This window comes from Octopus bimaculoides, chromosome 22 (genome assembly GCF_046866305.1).
Source record: "Octopus bimaculoides isolate indiv1 chromosome 22, ASM4686630v1, whole genome shotgun sequence".
NCBI lineage: Eukaryota > Metazoa > Mollusca > Cephalopoda > Octopoda > Octopodidae > Octopus > Octopus bimaculoides.
The window spans coordinates 29,207,588-29,227,587 of record NC_142949.1 but is presented as its reverse complement, the minus strand read 5'-3'; the positions used below and the strand labels follow the sequence as shown (position 1 = coordinate 29,227,587).

Here is a 20,000-nt window from a genome sequence, read left to right as displayed (position 1 = left end):
TCAAACACTTGTGTACAAGAAATTCTTCTGGAATTTGCTAGCAACATTCGCTGATCATTTGTTGGCAACATTTGCAGATGGGCTTCTTTGAGTTTCTATCTACCAAATCTACTTACAAGGCTTTGATCAACTCAGCGCTATAGTAGAAGACACTTACTCAAAGTGCCTGACTATGGGACTGAACCGGGAACTAAGTGGTTTGGAATCAATCTTCTTACCACACAACCACACCTGTGCTTATATCTTGAGTAATCTGAATATCAAGGTGCTAAACAACAACAGTAGTAAAGTTCCTTCTGGAGTCATACTGACTCATAAGGGCCGGTTCCCATGGCGTATATATTCCCAACCTGGATGGGCTGCCAGTCCGCCGCATGATTACTCATTTTTGCCAGCTGAAGCGACTGGAGCAACGTGAAATAAAGTACTTTGCTCAAGAACACAATGCGTTGCCTGGTCCAGAAATCGAAACCACAATCATATGATCATGAGTCCAACATCCCTAACCACTAAGTTACCTTCTTGAATCATGCCAATTCATAAGGCTGGTTTCCATGACGTATAAAATTCTCCACGTGGATGGGATGCTGGTCCATCACAGAATTACTCATTTTTACCTGCTGAGTGAACTGAAGCAACGTGAAACAAAGTGTTTTGCTGAAGAACGTGTTGCCTGGTCCAGGAATTGAAACCACAATCTTAGGATCATGAATCCAACATCCCTAACCACTAAGCCACATGCCCCCAGTAAACAACAATGACGTATTTTTATACACAGTTGTCAACAGCATGCTTTTGTATTAATGTGATATTTTTCAGTAAATGAAGAATAAAGAGGTTGATTTCTTGTCCAAATGGGAATCAAATGTTTGATTGTTTTAATATTTCTTCTTCCTGCCATATTGCAGTGAGTCTCTCAATGAAAAGACTAAAAAGACCGGGAAACGGTTTGCGCTGAACTTCTCTTCATCACCTCTGCTTGGCAAGAAATTAAGTGTGGCCACTTTAAAGAAATCAGAATCATCGACGGCTCCGAAAGAAGTACCGAAATCTTCAAAGAACCGAAACAACCAAGGCTTCCCTATAATCAATGGAGCACAGGCTAACACGAGTGGACTGAAAGTTGGTTCTGTTGGCAACATATCCGGATCACCTTCGCACTCTGAGGAAAGTCTTTCAGGAGTGGCCAGCAGCCGATCTCGACACCAAATGGAGGAGTACGAAAAGCAGCGGCGAGCCCTTCTTGGACTGTCCGATTCCAGCCGTTCCAAAGATAAGGTAAAAAAATAACTTCCTCTGTGTTTGCTTTTTTGTTTTTCTCGTTTTCTCAGTTTTTATTACTTAACAGTATGACTATCGACTATCTGCCACCCCACCCCTCTCTTTTACCGTTTTTCTTCAAATTGATGACAGTACTCCAGCATGGCCTTACCTGTGATTATTTATACTACTAATAAACTTAAAAAAACAAGAATTACTGAAAGCCATGTTGCCTGCCAAAGTGACAGTTGGGTTTTGCAGGTCCCAAGACTGTCCGCTAATAATACTTGTCATCTTTCCATTTTTAATGCCGCATTTCATGAAATGCATGAGAAGGGATGCAGTTCATGTGTCTGTCTGTTTGTCTTGCTCTCTAAATATATATATATCTCTTTGTCTTGCTCTGTCTCTATCTGTTTATATATGTAAAGTTGTGATTCATGGAAGTCTGGTTTACAGCCATCACATGTTGTTAAGCCATGGAAGTGCATGCCCACATGTGCATGCAAGCACACACACACACACACCAGGCTTTTGGCCCGGCACCATAATAAGACTCTTGCCTGTATATGCATGTCATCATCATCATCATCATTTAATGTCCATCTTCCATGTAAATATGTATATACATGTGAAATAATGGAGGGAGCCATACTTAGCTTTGAAAAAGAAAATTTTTCCCAAAATGTTACTGGAAGTTTGTAAATATTATCGACATGCGAAGACAGTCTAGGCGGGAGTTTCAAACAGCTCCATTGTCACAACTCACCATTACTTGAATTAGAAATAATTTTGAAGCAAATGCAACTGTTCAGAATGTCCATAAGAGACGTCCCAGAAGATCGCGAACATCAAAGAATTCCACAAAGTAAGAAAGGGTACAAGAAACGTATTGCCAGAGCTAAAGGAAGTCTGTGTGGCAAGCAAGTAGTGAGAAGGAAATTTCAAAATTCAGCATCCGTCGCAATTTGAAGTGCTGTCATTGGTAAAAAGTTACATTCGAAGAATAGTCCGTTCTTTTAATGAAGACAATCTGGATGAAAGAGTAGAGTGTTGGAAGTGGTACTTGGTAAGATATGTTGAAGATACATGCTTTCCGGTGAAAATTGTTTGTAGTCATGAGACTATGTTTAAATTAAAATGGCTCATATAGCTGCTACATTTGCACTTACTGGGGATCAGAGAATCCGCATAGTACAGAGGAATATCAGTCCGATGCAGCTTATCAGCAAAAGGATTAATTGGAACATTCTTTTATTACTTTCCATTTTCTTGAACTTCTGCAATGGTCTGTTATGCCAAGCATTCAAGAGGACATTGAAGATATGAACATAGAAGGTATTTTACTGAACTTCTTCATCCAATCAACCTATCTGACAAAATCCCATCAAGGTAGACCCTTACATGAAGTTGATTTAACAATTTCTTTTGAAGCAATAAAAACTAAAAACCCCACTTACATTATTTAGATTAATCTCTTTCTGTTACTGCTCTTTCCACTCTTGCATGAAGATTGAGTTCTTCCACAGCTTGTTAACTTATCTAACACACAAACACACACACACACACAGTGGCTGTCCACTTGTTTTCAGGTATGACCACCTTTTGTGCTAAAAGTATAGATAATACTTCTCTCTCAAAAAACAAAAACACTTTAATTTAACCATTTAACCATTTACTCTTTCAAATGGAATTCTTATTTTATTCACATTGTCTTGAATTAGTCATCCATTATCTCGTAGCTTCAAGATTTCAGTGTTGTGATTGTTTATTTTCAGAATGACATTGTAGAATAGGTGAGAGAGGCCAGATCTGGACATTTTGGGCCGGATATGGCTGGGTTTAAATGCTAAGGGGTTAAGCTTATATTTAAATTATTAATTAAACCACTATTTTAATTTTCCCTTATACACGGTGGGACAGAGAGAATGGACATTTTTTTTGAAAAATTCATAAAATCATTAATTTTAGCTGTAAACAAATTTTCGTGCAGAATTGTCGTTATCAGGCTCTTGAAAATCTGAAAGAACTGCACGAAAATTTGTTTACACCTAAAATTAATGATTTTATGAATTTTTCAAAAAAAATGTCCATTCTCTCTGTACCACCGTGTATAAGGGAATATTAAAATAGTGGTTTAATTAATAATTTAAATATAAGCTAATGAAGTCCATTATATAATTTCTTATTCTTTTGTCATTTATTTAATTTTTCACACACACACACACACACACACACACACGCATACACACACACACACTTTCACATCCGTAGGTTAGATTCCATTGTCTAAGTCCTCTCTGTCAGTCTTTACAAACCTGACATTTGTATGATGATGTTTAACAAGCATTCATTGTTAATTAAACTGAAATATAAATTAATTGAACACACTGATAAATAAATAAGCAAACAAAACCATCTCCTCTCTCTCTCTCTCTCTCTCTCTCTCTCTCTCTCTGCGTCTGTCTGTCTGTCTGTTTGTCTCTGCCTCACTTTGTTTCTCTCTCCACTAATCTCCCTGTAATGTCCTAACCATCTCTTTTCTGTCAATCCTCTCTATTTTTCAGATCCCCAACACTAACATCGAAACCCTGTAATTGTTGCCTCACAAAACAACAACAAAATATCAAAAAACAACAACAAATAGTTTCAAAAAAAAAAAAAACAAGGAGCCAACCAAATTCCTGCTCCTAAATTTACTCTACAAAAAAAAACAACAACAAACAAACCAAAAATAACAAAATTTATTTAATCACCAAGCCTACCAACCAACCTACCTAACTACCTACCTACCAATCAACCAATTAACCAACCTACGAACCAATCAACCAACCAACCAGCTAATCAAACCTGACAACCAACAGAAAACATCACTACGAACTCCATAATGATGTGAAGTTCCGCTTGCTTCTTGTACCCACCCAAAAATACCATCCGCCATCCACCATCTTAGGCAGATTTCCTTTTCATTTTATTTATTTTTAATTAATTTTTTTATATCGCTTCTTGATTTTTAAGTTTATATGTTTTCATTGCAATTTAATTTAAACTTTATTTATTTATTTATTCATTCGTTCATTATTTATCAATATATTCATTCATCCAATCACTCAGTCAATCATTATATATAGATAGATAGATAAATAAAAAACAAAAAAACAATGCAGAGAGGCAGAGGTTCACTACAGCTGTTTCAAATATGTTTTTTAATGACGATCAAATCAATTAAATCATGCAAAAATCCGTTTTCTTCAGGTGAATTAAAATTAAGGATACATACATATATATGAGTACAGGTGTGGCTGTGTGGTAAGAAGCTTACTTCCCAACCATATTTCTCCGGGTTCAGTCCCACTGCAGTGGTATTGAACCAATGTCTGTGTTAATTATATTGGCATAATAGCTCTCCCTAGACACAACAAAATTTGTTTTAACACACAAATTCACATAAAGAATTTTGGAAACCAGATATAAAAATGAAAGTAGCTTGCTTACCAACCATATGGTTCTGGGTTCAGTCCCACTGTGTGGCATCTTGGGCAAATGCCTTCTACTATAGTCTCAGGCTGACCAAAGCCTTGTGAATGGATTTAGTAGGGGAAAACTGAAAGCCCAGAGTTGATTTGTTCAACTAAAATCCCTCAAAGTGGTACTCCAGCATGGCCACAGTCAAATGACTGGAACAAGTAAAAAAAATTTAGAAATTTATATTATATATAAATATATATATATTTATATAAAAAGGGGTTTGTATGATTGTGTTTAGAGGAATATATTATTCAAAGAAATTCCAACTGTCTGTTTTTTATGTTTTATTTATATTCTTATAATATTAATGTAGGATATAGTATATATAGTAAAATGAAATGAAGTATTGATTGTCTTACTGAATAAATGAAATATTGAATATCAAATATTAAAGGACTACTATACTTCCTTGCATTTAAGCAATCTTCAAGGTCCCAGGTTGTGACAGGAATCTTTGAAACATTCCTTATTCAATAAGACAATCAATACCTCATTTCATTTTACTATATATACTATATATTCTATAATATAAATAAAACATAAAAAACAGAGTTGGAATTGCTTTGAATAATATATATATATATATATATATATATATATATATATATATTATAATAATAATAATAATAATAATAATAGGGATAAAATCCAAAATTACAGGTAAAAACTCAATTAAAATCAATTTATTAAAAATTAAAATTAAATTAAGCTTCACAGTGAATTTTCATCGAAGAGTTCATGAACCTTGGTTCTTTTCCCTAAGACTATATATATATATATATATATATATATATATATATATATATATATCATCATCATCGTTGTCATCTTTTAACATCTGTTTTCCATGCTCTCATGGGTTGGAAAATAGATGTTAAACAATGATGATGATGATGGTATATCCTAAAGGTAGTAAGCCAGTAGAAATTGTTTCAGCAGCAGATATATGGTTTAATAGCATTCCATCTGGCTTTTTACATTCTGTGTTCAAATCCAGCCAAGGTCGCCTCTGCCTCTCATCCTTTCAGGGATCAATAGAATAAGGGGCCAACACAATTGACTCCCCACCTCCACATCTCAAAATTGCAGGCCTTGTGCCAAAAGCTGTTACAAATATTTATATCTCTTTGTTGCATAAGTTAAGCTGCAATATATATATATATACGCACCGCATGAAAGTTGTAACTTACCTCAAGACGCTGCAAAAGATGCAGAAATCTGGTTTTTTTTTTTTTACAAGATGTTATGTAAATAAATGTTAGAAATTAATAAATGAAAGTTGTTGTTGTTTAACGTGTTTGTTGAGTGAATTAATATGAGAACCCATCATAAAATTGCAAACAGTGTGTATGCACGTATATATATATGTGAAGATATATACAGATAGGCGCAGGAGTGGCTCTGTGGTAAGTAGCTTGCTTACCAGCCACATGGTTCCGGGTTCAGTCCCACTGCGTGGCACTTTGGGTAAGTGTCTTCTACTATAGCCTCGGGCCGACCAAAGCCTTGTGAGTGGACTTGGTAGACGGAAACTGAAAGAAGCCCGTCGTATATATGTATATATATATATGTGTGTTTGTGTGTCTGTGTTTGTCCCCCCACCATCGCTTGACAACCGATGCTGGTGTGTTTACGTCCCCGTAACTTAGCGGTTCGGCAAAAAGAGACCGATAGAATAAGTACTAGGCTTACAAAGAATAAGTCCTGGGGTCGATTTCCTCGACTAAAGGCGGTGCTCCAGCATGGCCGCAGTCAAATGACTGAAACAAGTAAAAGAGTAAAAGAGTAAAAGAGATAAACTTCATTCCCTTTACTCTGTCGGATACGTAGTGTGTTCGTTTTTGGTGAGGTGAGAATTCTGTTTATTTATATATATTTTTGGGACAATACTGTGCTGATGAACGAAATCTAGATTCATTCTAGTAATCGCGAAATCGGCCGATACACAGTTAAGTTTATTTAAAAGAAAGTTGGTCGTCTTTTGTTGGTTGTTTTTTCGTCGCATTAGGTACTAAATGTGGTTATTTTGAGAAGTCCACTGTGTGGCGTTATTATTTTCTGTAATAATGCCCTTTATATAAATATAAACGAATAATTATATTCTTGGGAATAGAAATTTCCCTTATGAATTTTTTTACACACTGGCTTCTTGATAAAATTCTTGTAAAGGAGTTTTATCCCTTTTTGAATTTATGTGTATATATATATATATATATATATATATATATATATATATATATATATATATACATATATATATATATATATTATATGTATATATATGTATGTATATATATCCATGTGTGTGTTTGTATACGTGTCGTGTAAATATGTGTGTGTATGTACGTATGTGTATATGTGTGTGTGTGTATGTATATATATATATATATATATATATATATATATATATAATGCGAGAGAGTTAGGGGTTGAAGATCCAACCCACTAAGGGATAGTATCTATTCAATATACTGCTGGGTGGGTACCCAGTTATTGTTACACTAGTGTTATACCAAGTGCAATAAGTGGGTGCGGGTAAAAGGGGTGGGGTTACCCTAAATTTGTATATCAATTAGAAAATGGAGGAGAATATGCTGAACCCAACGACTTGCAGACTGTATCCCGTTGAATTCATTAACTTAATTCATAGCTAAAGTATATATATATATATTATCTTCGAAACGTCTAGTTAGAATAGAGACAGCTGATGAAGGAATATTCAAAGTGGCTTTCCGTTTTCCTATGTGTTCGTTCCTTTAACGTCCTGTACCCTGATATGCATATATATACACATGTAGATGTAAGTATGTACATATGTGTGTATACATGTATATATATTCTTTGTATTATTATATATATATGTATATACAAACACACATGCAATTATGTATGTATGGATGGATGTATTGTTATGTGGTTAAGAATTTTGCTTCCCAGCCACATGGTTCCCTTGGATAACATTGGTGGCATGAAGAGGGGAGGCTGGTATACCATGGGCGACTGCTGGTCATCTGCCATGGTCGCAGTCAAATGACTGAAATAAATAAAAGAATATAGGTGTAGATATAGGTGTGTGTGAAATTTACAGTAGAACAAAGGACGAAGTCAGGTGTATAAACAACAAGCAGGTGTGAGTTTGATGCTCAGGAAGGTGAGAAAGTCTTTTACATTTCGAGCCTATGCTCTTCAACAGAAAGGAACATGAGGAAATAAACAGAGAAGGAATAAAATAGAATTGTGAATTTAGCAGTCAAACATGGTGGTCCACCATATATATATATATATATATATATATACAGTGGGGGAAATAAATATTCGTACATGTCAAAATTCTTTATTTATTTAATTTCTAATGAACATAAATGGGATATACCAATACTATATTTGCATACACATGCATAAACTAAGAATATGCAAAAGAAACTAATAAATTATAGTAACTAATGCAGTGCCCCGGCATGGCCGCAGTCAAATGACTGAAACAAGTAAAAGATATATATATACACACTCACATATATATATATTTCTTTAATAACCATTTGCCCCACCACCACTACCACCTGATTTAAATTTTTGTAGGTGTGTAGGACACATCCATCTGATCAGCTACTAGAAAAGTAAGAGATTTGAGACGAATTCCTGAGATGGCTTCTAGAAGTTAGGCTTCTGTTGGTCAGCTCAAGTCATGTGGTATTGATGATGTGAAAATGACACCAGCTATTTTCTCTATTTTTAGGCTCACTTGCTTGGACAGGATGATGGCAGGACACTGGTGCCACTTTGGTGACAGGCTACAGTATAGTGTATTCAATGACATCAGTTCTTTGTTTTGGGGACATCACATGGTAGTGCAGTATGTTGGCGCAAATCAGTAACTTAATCATTATTCGGTGGAGTATTAACGAATTAGTGTGAACAGTCTTTACACGGTAGTAGCTAAATTTGATGGCATTCAGTTACAAATGAGTCTGGATAATCAACGTGGGTGAGCTGTGGACTGTATGGGTAACAGGGCTTAAATACTCTACCCTTATGTGTGAGATGGCTATACACTTTAAGATCATATATTTGAATTGTCAACTGCCAATCGCTTGAAATTTATTAACCCTTTAGCATTTAAACTAGTCACATGGGGCCAAAATATTTTGTTTTATATTGAAACTTGCTAGATCTGACATTTTGTACCTATCTTACATCTATCCTACTATATTGTTTTACAAATAAACAATTACACAATCAAAATCTTGAAGTTATGAGATAATGCATGATTAATTCAAAACAATGTGAATAGATAAGCATTACATTTGACATGAGAATCTGCATGCTAAAAGACTGAAACTGTGTACCTCTGGTGACAGCAATATGTAGTTTGTTTTTCCTGTTAACAGACACTGCAGTTGGTGTAGTATGTGAAGTCTCTTGCAGTGACAGAGTTAGCAATTGCGTGTTCCAGATGTGCAAGGAAGGGCCATATCAATGATACTCCATTTGATGTTGGAGAAGTCATTCTGATGGTCATGGAACCTCCAGATGAAGTGGGATCAAGAGGTTGAGTTTTCCTTGTTCTTGCACTTGAAGAAATGCATGTGCTGTATATATCTTCCCTTAAAATCATTAGCTGTCATGCCTGTGTAATGTTTTGTGATGCCATCTTATGGTACAGGAGTGTATCTATAGACTACACCTTTTGAGAGGCAAGTTATTCCCTGCGTGCAGTTGGTAGAAATTCAAAAGTTACAGGTTGAAGTGTAGATTGGAAGGTGTGTAGGTGTTTGTGGCATGTGATGAGTGAAGTGATATTGTCTAAACAGGAATAACTGACTTTAACGTTGTGGGGACTGACGAATTTATAATACCTATGGGTTCTTGGTAAATGTTTTTTTAATCAGTGTTAAGAAGCTCCTGATTATGTTAGTTGATAGGTTGTATGGAGGATTGAACCAGTTTATCTTTCTGTTTCCAATACTCTTCAGGTTTAGGGTTTGGGTGGTGTACTTCATATATATATATAAAATTATTATTATTATTGATTAGCAGAAGTTACTGAGTGACTCATGGGCCTACAGTTTCTTGCGGAGCCAATGCTTGAAACTCTTGGCCCCTGAGTCACTCTGTCAGTTCGGCCAATTAATAATAAAATTTAATATTTAGAGTTGTATTTTCCTGTTTGTATTACCAAACTTATTTACATGTGTGTGTGTGTGTGTGTGTGTGTGTGTGTGCGTATATATATATGTGTGTGTGAGTGCATACATATATATTAGAAGTGAAACCTTCACTAATTGATACTATGAGTTTTACATTTCCAGTCTTCAAAAGATATGAATTTCAGAGTAACAATTTGGGAAGATTTTAGCTTCTAATAAATACAACTCAACATTCTGTATTGAGTACTCGTCTTGTTTGGACATTTTTTTTTGCTAACATACATGCATACACACACACACATGTACAATCTCACTCACACACACACACACACACACACATATATCCACCCTCACTCACACACACATGTATATTGCATGTGACATATTGTCTTAGTTGATGCTGAGCTAATGTGTCTTTGACTAACAATAAATATCATGGCTGCCTCTCAACCATGTTTGTCTTACTAAACTCTGCCTATGATAGCATTTGATCACTTCTGCTTTTGTTGTATATTTGGCATTTAACCGTTTATAGAACTTCATTTGGAGGGGCAGGTGCCTTTGCAGTGAGCTCCTGTATTGTCTGAATGAATTTGTATATCGCAACAACATTGCCCTAGTGTCTTTGTCCAGCTTGTAACTTTTGGCATTCTCATTGGCGAAAATCATGATGTTGCTATAGCAACACCACTGCATCTATGCTGCTTTATTTGTACATTATTGCTTAGACTTTAACATTCAGCTTTCCATTGCAGAAAAGATAGCATTACTACAGCATCATCATTGCACCTATATTATGCTACTTCTTTATGCGTCACTGTCCAGCTTTTGATTTTCAGCTTTCTCATCACACAAAATAATTCAATGTATATAACACACACACACAACACACACACAAAATAAATACCACATGCAAACACATGGTATATTTATAGAAGAAAGCATGCACATCTAAGTGTCAAAAAATGACACTACCATGGTTTCATTATTGTACCTCCATCTGACTACTTATTCATTGTTGTTTGTTGTTTAGCTTGTAACTTTTGGCTTTGTCATTGCAGGAATGCGGCATCAACATGGTATGATCACTATACCTTCATGGTACCATTTTTTTTGTATCATTGCTCAGCTTTTGTAGACAAACCTCTATCATTCTATCTTGATGGTATAACCACTGCATTGCGTTGTGTCATTCTATCATTTCTACTTGACATTTAAAGCTAACCTTATGTCATTTCATTACTGCAGTATTTCCATTATATTTCTTTACTTATTACATCTTTGTATACATATCGCAATTCTGGAAGTTTTGTGGTCTTTTTTACAGCTTTATTTCTGCTATCACCATGACATCACTTCAGTAACACCACTGCGTCTTATGCTACAAAATTTCCATGCCATACTTAGCATGAAAACTGCACTAATTACTTACTCATATGCTGTTGCTAATATCTCAGAAGTTACAGATTTCATTGTAAACATTTTTGCCATAGGAAAATACACTGCAAAAAAAAAAAAAAAAATTGGGGGAACGAAAAACAGGATCAGTCGTTTTCTGTCTTAAAATGACAACTTCATTAACCAACCTATCAAATTAGAAAAAGGTAATTTCTTTGAAATAAATTATCAAGGTTACAGTCCACTTGTGTGCCTACTTTTTGGTGAAATTTCCTGTGGCAAATTTTCCTATAGCAAACATGTTTACTGCAAATTTTCTGGGTATGTATCTTGGAGACCGCAAAGTGTCGAACATTGGTGAATGATTGTCACACCACAAAAAGCAGAAACAAGAGGACGACAAGGAAAAAGCAGAAGATGACATCTTTATTCATGTGTGTAATGCTTTTCTGGACATTTTAAAGTATTTTTTTTTTTATTTTCCTTTTGTATATGGGATGTTAAAAGTCAACTATTTTATGGTAACTTTTAACTATATTTTTTTAGCCATAATTGTTGTCGTTTAGCACGGTGATCAAGCAGGCCTAAGATAAAATGTATTCCTTGTATTTTCACGCTGCTATCTTCTGCCAAAGTCCAAAGCAAAATTATGGTTTAGAATTAACAACAGATATAAAACATATATGTTATGCTCTCTATCTAAAGTGGTTGGCATTAGGAAAGGTACCAAACTGTATAAACCATGCCAAAGTTGACAGTAGAGCTTGGTGCAATCTTTTGGCTTACCAGCTCTTGTTAAACCGTTCAACACATGCTGTCATGGAAGACAGATATTAAACAATGATGATGGTGGTGATGTTCCAGGAATCCCATTGTGTGTATATGTGTTGGGTATTTTGCTAGAAGTAGCAGCCAAATCTCTGTGTATTACACTATGATCTTAAAAAGAAAGGAATGATGCAATGGACAGTGTAGTCTTCGATACATTGTGTCTGTAAGAAAATGAGATAGTCTAATCTGGAATATCTTTGGACATAGGCCTGCTAGGGGGTATTTCTCCAGCATGGCTTTTGCTGTAATCACTAAAACAATATGAAAGATTCAAGAACTCTTTGAGTAGTTCAGTTGGAGCTGATCTGAGGTTAAACACGGTTCCCTTTTAATGAACAATACATAATAGATTAATGTGCTAGAAATAGCAACCAAAGTCTTCTCAGATCACACCTTGCTAGAAATAGCAGCTAAAGTCTTCCTCAAATCACCCCTTACAAAAAAATAGCAGCTAAAGTCCTCCTAAAATTACACCCTGCTAGAAATGGCAGCCAATGTCTTCCTCAAATCACTTCCTGCTCTCTTAGAATATGAAGGGACACATCCAGTATTTGTAATGATTCCAAAGTTTGGATGATCATGATCATAGGTGTGCTCCATCAGAAGTGACCTGGGGTTAAATAACTACAACAATTGTATGTTCCATCACCATCATCATCATCATCATCATCATCATCAACCTCTGGACATTGTCTCAAGTTCTAAGACTCATAGGCCTGGTTACCTGGTTTCCATGGCATTATAAGGGTTCAAGATGACAACATCTCCCTTGAATGGGATGCCAGTTCATTTCATGGTTACTCATTTACAGCTGAGTAGACTGGAGCAGTGTGAAATGAAATGTCTTGTTCAAGAACAAAATGCACTGCCTGACCCAGGAATGGAAACCACTGTTGGGATTTGAGTATTGAACATGGCATATATATTAGCCTATACTCAAAAGGGTGAGTGTCATGGACTTGAGTAATACCCAACGATCACTGGAGATTTGGCTGAAAATCAGGGTTTTTATAACTACTCATACACGAATCATAGAACCGTGACCCCGTGAAAGATTTCTTCAACGAAGTTGATAATTCGTATATGGGCAGTAATTTTTAACCAATGAGAAATCAATAATTTCTCATGTTCGGGCAAACGAACTTACGTTCTCTCTCCGCCTCTTATGAGTTTGCTACACCACCATCTTGTGATAACGAGTGTGTTGTCATAACCACTAGACTACATGCCTTCGTTGTATTGTTTTCTCATCCTTTATTCCATTATTTATCATTGATGTTTCCGATTGCCTTGCAGCGACCCAGCGAGGGGGACGTAACTGCCAGTCGGTACCAGGGATCACAGAGACTTGCCAACTTTTTCCGGAGCAGCAGCCAAGCAGAGATCGATGTGAACTCCACATCGCCAGACATCCGATCGACGGGGTCATCGCCTTCTAACTTTATGATCGGATGTCTGAATGAGAGTCCGAGTTTCAGCCTGAATGACCGACATGGTCAGGGTCAAGTTCAAGGACGTTCAGGGTCAGATCCGGCTCTTGGAGAAGCTTCATCTTCAATATTGTTTGGTGGCATGAAGAAGGACTTGTCTGATAACGAGGCATATGGAAGAGCAGACAAATTACAAGCAACCGAGTCAAATTCTCCAAGTAATTATAGTAAAGGTATTTATATTTAATAATAATAGAGTAGGTAGTAAACAAGCTTTTACCCTTATTATTGTTTTTTTTTTTTTTGACACTCCTTAAAAAGACCATTTCAATACAATGGCCCTTCTCTCTCTCTTTTACCACATCCATCTCTCTATCTGTCTGACTATCAGTCTATCTATCTATCTCTCTATCTGCCTATCTATCTATCTCTCTATCTGCCTATCTATCTATCTCTCTATCTGCCTATCTATCTATCTCTCTATCTGCCTATCTATCTATCTATCTTGTCCATTTTCTGTATTTAGCCCTGTGTGGCTATAATAAAAAGATATCTGCTTATACATCTTCCATTGTCTCCAAAGCCTCACCCCAAAAAAACAAAAAAAAAAACAAAACAATATTCTGTTATAAACAAAACCCCCCAAAAAACACCTGTTTTATATAAATAAGCAAGATCTCTGTATTTTCACAGAATTATATTTGACAAGTTCGAAAGACGAGTGAAAGTGCTAATATATGTATAAAATAAATGAAAGAAGTTATTCCAAAATTCTGACTACTTTTTTTTCAACATATATATATATATATATATAAAAATATGTTACTATTTTAGTTTCAGATGACTCAGAAGAATTACCATTCCTACTGCTTAGTCAAGTAAGTATGACACTACTTCATGATAATGTATAAATTTCTTTTATGTGGTGATGGCCATGGTTGTGGTAGCAAAGTGATTATCTCAGCATATGTACCATGTCTGTGTGAGCTAACTTATAAACCTGTTTATGTGCATGTACACACACACACACCACGTATCTGAGCACATGTGCAAAACAAGTGGGAAAAGATTGGTACTTGAATACCAAAGGTAGATTAGATTTGTATATTTAATTCAGATTCTGTAAAACTTTATGTGTATACATATATATATCATCAGCATCATCATCGTTGTTTAACATCCGCTTTCCATGCTAGCATGGGTTGGACAATCTGACTGAGGACTGGTGAACCAGATGGCTACACCAGGCTCCAATCTGATTTGGCAGAGTTTCTACAGCTGGATGCCCTTCCTAACGCCAACCACTCCGAGAGTGTAGTAGGTGCTTTTATGTGCCACCGGCACGAAGGCCAGTCAGGCAGTACTGGCAACGGCCATGCTTAAAATAGTGTATTTTATGTGCCACCTGCACAGGAGCCAGTTCGACGGCACTGGCAACGATCTCACTCGAATGTCTTTACACATACCATCCGGCACAAATGCCATTATATGTGTGTGTGTGTGTGTGTGTGTATGGAAATGGACCCCCTTCAATCATGAAGACCATGGGATTGCACCTTGAAAGTTCCCCTCCCAGGCACAAGTCCAGGCAAGGTTGTTTATGGAAGAGCAGCAGTCATCCATGCATACCAGCCTCCCTTCTCCACGCCTCCGATGATATCCAAGGGAAAGGCAAAGGGGCCGATACAGCTTGGCACCAGTGACGTTGCAGTGACGTCGCAACTCATTTCTACAGCTGAGTTAACTGGAGCAACGTGAAAATAAAGTGTCTTGCTCAAGAACCAATTCATGCACACAACACACGCAAGTGTGTGTGTACGTACAATACCCCTGGGCCTTGTTCTATCCTCTGGTTCCAGTCACTCCTACCCAGATCATCAGTTTCTCTTCCCTGGTTGTGTCTTTGCTACTGATTTGATTTGTGATAACTTAAACAGAACATTAACAGCATCCCCCCCCCACACACACACACATGGAAGCATGTATGTATGCACATGAGCACGCAGACATTTTCCCTCTCACACACACATACACACTCTCTCGCTCTCACACACACACATACACACTCTCTCTTGCTCTCTCACATGCACACACATTCTCACATATATATATGGCCCCTTGTGGGCAATAAAAAAATCTCACATATATACACAAACACACATTCTTTTTCTCTCTGTCTCTCTCTCTCTCTCTCTCACACACACACACACACATACTCACCCACTTTCACATATACCTAAACAGCCCTCCTACGGTTACTAAGTCTGTATAATTCCATCTTTTCATTCAGGAAGAATATGGAGAACATCGGTCCGGCATCTGTTATTGCCGGTTTAGCAATTCTGGTCAGTATGTGGCCAGTTTGGATGCCGATGGAGTGGTCAAGTAAGTAAATTGTCTGTCTGTCTGTCTATCAGTTTCTCTTTCTCTGTCTCTGTGCATATGGTCAGGGTGTGATTTTGGATACTGACCAAGTAGCCGGATAAAGAACAGTCTGTCTCTTAGTGTGTGTGTGTGTGTCTGTATGTTTGTGTGTGTGTCTGTATGTTTGTGTATGTTGTCTGTTTGTCTGTGGTGTGTTTGTGTGCCACTAACTGATTTCTTATAATTTAACCCTTTAGCCTTCAGATTTAATTGTCAAATGTATTGCTTATTTATTCACAATGTTTTGAATTAATGCTGCATTCTCTTGTAGCTTCAAGATTTCAATGATGTAATTGTATGTTTTTAGAATGACATTGTCGGAAAGGTGTGACTGGCCATATATGGCCAGTCTTCACATAGAGCATGTAGAATATTTGGGTCTGATAAAGGGTTAATACTGATCTATTGTGTTTTTGATATTGTGTTGATACTCTCCTGATATTGTTCTCTCCTAGGGTCTGGACATGGAGCCCTCAGCCAGCTACAAAGGCCACATGTATGGCAAAATCTCCGTTCCTCTCTTTAGAATGGTCACAGAAATCAGACAGACTTGTAAGTAAAACATTTAGTTTGGATTTTTTTAATGTTAGTTTTTTAAAATTTATTTATCAAATGCTGTGTGTGTTAAACAGAGGCATGGCTCTGTAGGTCAAGGGTTTTCTTTACCATCTCACGCTTTCAAGTTCAACCTCATTTTGCACCATCTAGGATGTGTGTTCCCCTACTATTGCATCCAGCTCACCAATGCCTTATCAGTGAATTTGGTGGACAGAAACTGTGGCAGAAACTTTAGCACGCTGGGCGAAATGCTTAGAAGGATTTCGTCTGCCGTTATGTTCTGAGTTCAAATTCCGCTGAGGTCGACTTTGCCTTTCATCCTTTCGAGGTAGATAAATTAAGTACCAGTTTACATACTGGGGTCGATGTAATCGATTTAATCCCTTTGTCTGTCCTTGTTTGTGCCTTCTATGTTTAGCCCCTTGCGGGCAGTAAAGAAATAAGAAACTATGTGGAAGACAGAAACTGTGTGGAACTGTGTGTAAGGCGGTGAGCTGGCAGAAACGTTAGCACACCAGGTGAAATGCTTAGCGGTATTTCGTCTGCCGCTACATTCTGAGTTCAAATTCCGCGGAGGTCGACTTTGCCTTTCATCCTTTCGGGGTCGCTTAAATAAGTACCAGTTACACACTGGGGTCGATGTAATCGACTTAATCCATTTGTCTGTCCTTGTTTGTCCCCTCAGCATGTAGCCCCTTGTGAGCAATAAAGAAATAAAAAATAAGAAACTGTGTAGAAGCCTGTCATGCTAGTATGTGTTATTCTCAAAACACTAGTGTTACATCCCAAGCTGTACATATGTATACATACATTAGTATATATCGTCACAGGAGGCGCAATGGCCCAGTGGTTAGGGCAGCGGACTCGCGGTCATAGGATCGCGGTTTCGATTCTCAGACCGGGCATTGTGAGTGTTTATTGAGTGAGAACACCTAAAGCTCCACGAGGCTCCGGCAGGGGATGGTGGCGAACCCTGCTGTACTCTTCCACCACAACTTTCTCTCACTCTCACTTCCTGTTTCTGTTGTGCCTGTAATTCAAAGGGTCAGCATTGTCACACTGTGTCACGCTGAATATCCCCCGAGAACTACGTTAAGGGTACACGTGTCTGTGGAGTGCTCAGCCACTTGCACATTAATTTCACGAGCAGGCTGTTCTGTTGATCGGGATCAACTGGAACCCTCGACGTTGTAAGCGACGGAGTGCCAACAATATCGTCACAGTAATAATATAACCCTCTTTTCTTTCAGTTACTTCTGGGTAATCGATCTGGAAATATCCGATTGTTTGATGTAAAGGACAAGAGATCAGTTGTAGAGGCCTGCACAGATCAAAGTTACCCCAGGTATGGACATGATTGATTTTTATCCTTCAGGATAGTATTGCTCCTTTCATGGACCCTCATGGACTCCTGTGGATTCTCCTTTCATAGATGGCAGATGAAGGTCTCACAGTTTCTTACTGAACAACCCACTGTACTTTAAGCTCACTCCCCCCATCAAACTGACATTACCTGCACAGGCGTATAGTGTGTCACATGTTAGATGTCGAAGTGGTTGCTGAGCAAAAGAAAATGAAGTGTTTTGCTCAAGAACACAATTCACTGTCTGATCTGGGTATTGAAACTGCCATCTCATGATCATGAATGCAACACCCTAACCACCAGGCTTCATGCCCTCACATAGACCTTTTAGGACAGGACAAAGCAGACCCTGAAATACATGGAAAGATTATACTTGATTAGGGGTATAAAGTAAAAAAGATGTAAAGTTATCTTCTCGAGTCATACCGACTCACAAGGGCTGATTTCCTGGTTTCATGGTGTATATATTCCCCACCTGGATGGGATGCCAGTCCATTGCAGGATCACTCACTTTTGCCTGCTGAGTGGATTGGAGCAACGTGAAATGAAGTGTTTTGCTCAAGAACACAACACATTGCCTACAGATTAAAATATATATATAAAATATATAGTTTTAGGGAAAAGAACCAACTTTCAAGAACTCATCGATGAAAATCCACTATCATATATAGAAAAATTAATAATTAAAAGCACAATAAATGAGTATAATATAAAACAAAGTAAATATCATAAGATAAAGATAATAATAAAAATAATATATATATCTATTATTATTGTTGAATATTTCAGAATCTGCTGTTTGTGTAGCAGTCCATCGACCAATCAGTTTGTGTGTTCAGCAACCACGAGTAAGATGAAGAGTGGTAACGTAACCAGCAGCAATGGTGGCCAGTCCACTGCAGCGGCCAGTCGTATTGGTCGACTGTCCATCTGGAATTTGAAAACCATGAAAATGGAGGTAAGGCTTCCCTTCACAGACACACACACACACACGTACACAGTCGAAAGGATGAAAAAGCAAAGTCAACCTCGACAGAATTTGAACTCAGAATGTAGCAAATGGTGAAATACAGCTAAGCATTTCGTCCAGCATGCTAAACGATTCTGCCAAAATAATAATAATAATAATGATTTCAAATTTTTGCCACAAGGGCACCTTGTGGGAGGGGATTAAGTCGATTACATCGACCCCACTGTTTCATCGGTACTTAATTTATTGACCCCAAAAGGATGAAAGGCAAAGTTGACCTTGGCAGAATTTGAACTCAGAATGTGGCGGCAAAGAAAATGGCGCTAATCATTTCACCCAGCGCAGTAACGATTCTGCCTGTTCGCAACGTTAATAATAATAATAATAATAATAATAATCCTTTCTACTATAGGCTCATGGCCTGGATTTTGTGGGGAGGGGGACAGTCGCTCACATCGACCCCAGTACTTGACGGGTACTCAATTTATCGACCTCAAAAGGACGAAAGGCAAAGGCGACTTCTGCGGAATTTGAACTCGGATGGTAACGACAGACGAAATAGCGCTAAGCATTTCACCTGGCATGCTAACGATTTTGTCAGCTTGCCGCCTTAACCCATTACCTCCCATAATTCTATTAACTGGAATTTTTTTATGAAACTTTGATTTCTAGCATAAAACAGCCTTAGAAACACGCTGGAATGATCAAAATAACATTTCAAAATAACATTTTAAATTGAAATAAGCGAGATATTAGGTGAAAAAGTAGCAAACCTCATTTGAATATCAGAGAAATATACCTAGTAGATATAGCAAAAAGGTTAGATATGTGTAAATATTGACAGATGATTACGAAATTTGTAATTTTTAAGTGATCTCATATGAGATCACTGGTAGGTAATGGGTTAATAATAATAATAATAGATTTGCTCTGTCTATGCTGACCTAGAGCTAATCAGCAACCACTGTGATCCACATTTCGTTTAAATCCACATTTAAATCCATGTGATATCCACATTTCGTTTAAAATCACTGCTTCGATTTTGTTATTTTACAGAAAACATTGCCAATTGATGGAGGAGGGTTTGTTGC

At 37.2% G+C, this 20,000-nt stretch overlaps 1 protein-coding gene across 2 annotated transcripts in view; it reads left to right on the top strand.

Annotated features, from left to right (window-relative positions):
• LOC106867412 (WD repeat-containing protein 91) overlaps window positions 1-20,000 on the top strand; it is a 35,286-nt gene that overhangs the window by 9,347 nt on the left and 5,939 nt on the right. Inside the window, exons 6-14 of one of the 2 annotated variants that reach the window (XM_089339961.1) lie at window positions 909-1,278; window positions 10,997-11,014; window positions 13,461-13,827; window positions 14,429-14,472; window positions 15,885-15,979; window positions 16,474-16,570; window positions 17,827-17,921; window positions 18,729-18,897; window positions 19,966-20,000. The exon at window positions 19,966-20,000 is cut by the window's right edge and continues 77 nt beyond it. In XM_089339961.1, coding sequence (XP_089196087.1) covers window positions 909-1,278; window positions 10,997-11,014; window positions 13,461-13,827; window positions 14,429-14,472; window positions 15,885-15,979; window positions 16,474-16,570; window positions 17,827-17,921; window positions 18,729-18,897; window positions 19,966-20,000 — 1,290 coding nt within the window. The remainder of the gene's footprint in view (window positions 1-908; window positions 1,279-10,996; window positions 11,015-13,460; window positions 13,828-14,428; window positions 14,473-15,884; window positions 15,980-16,473; window positions 16,571-17,826; window positions 17,922-18,728; window positions 18,898-19,965) is intronic. The other variant, XM_089339962.1, reaches the window with a different exon arrangement.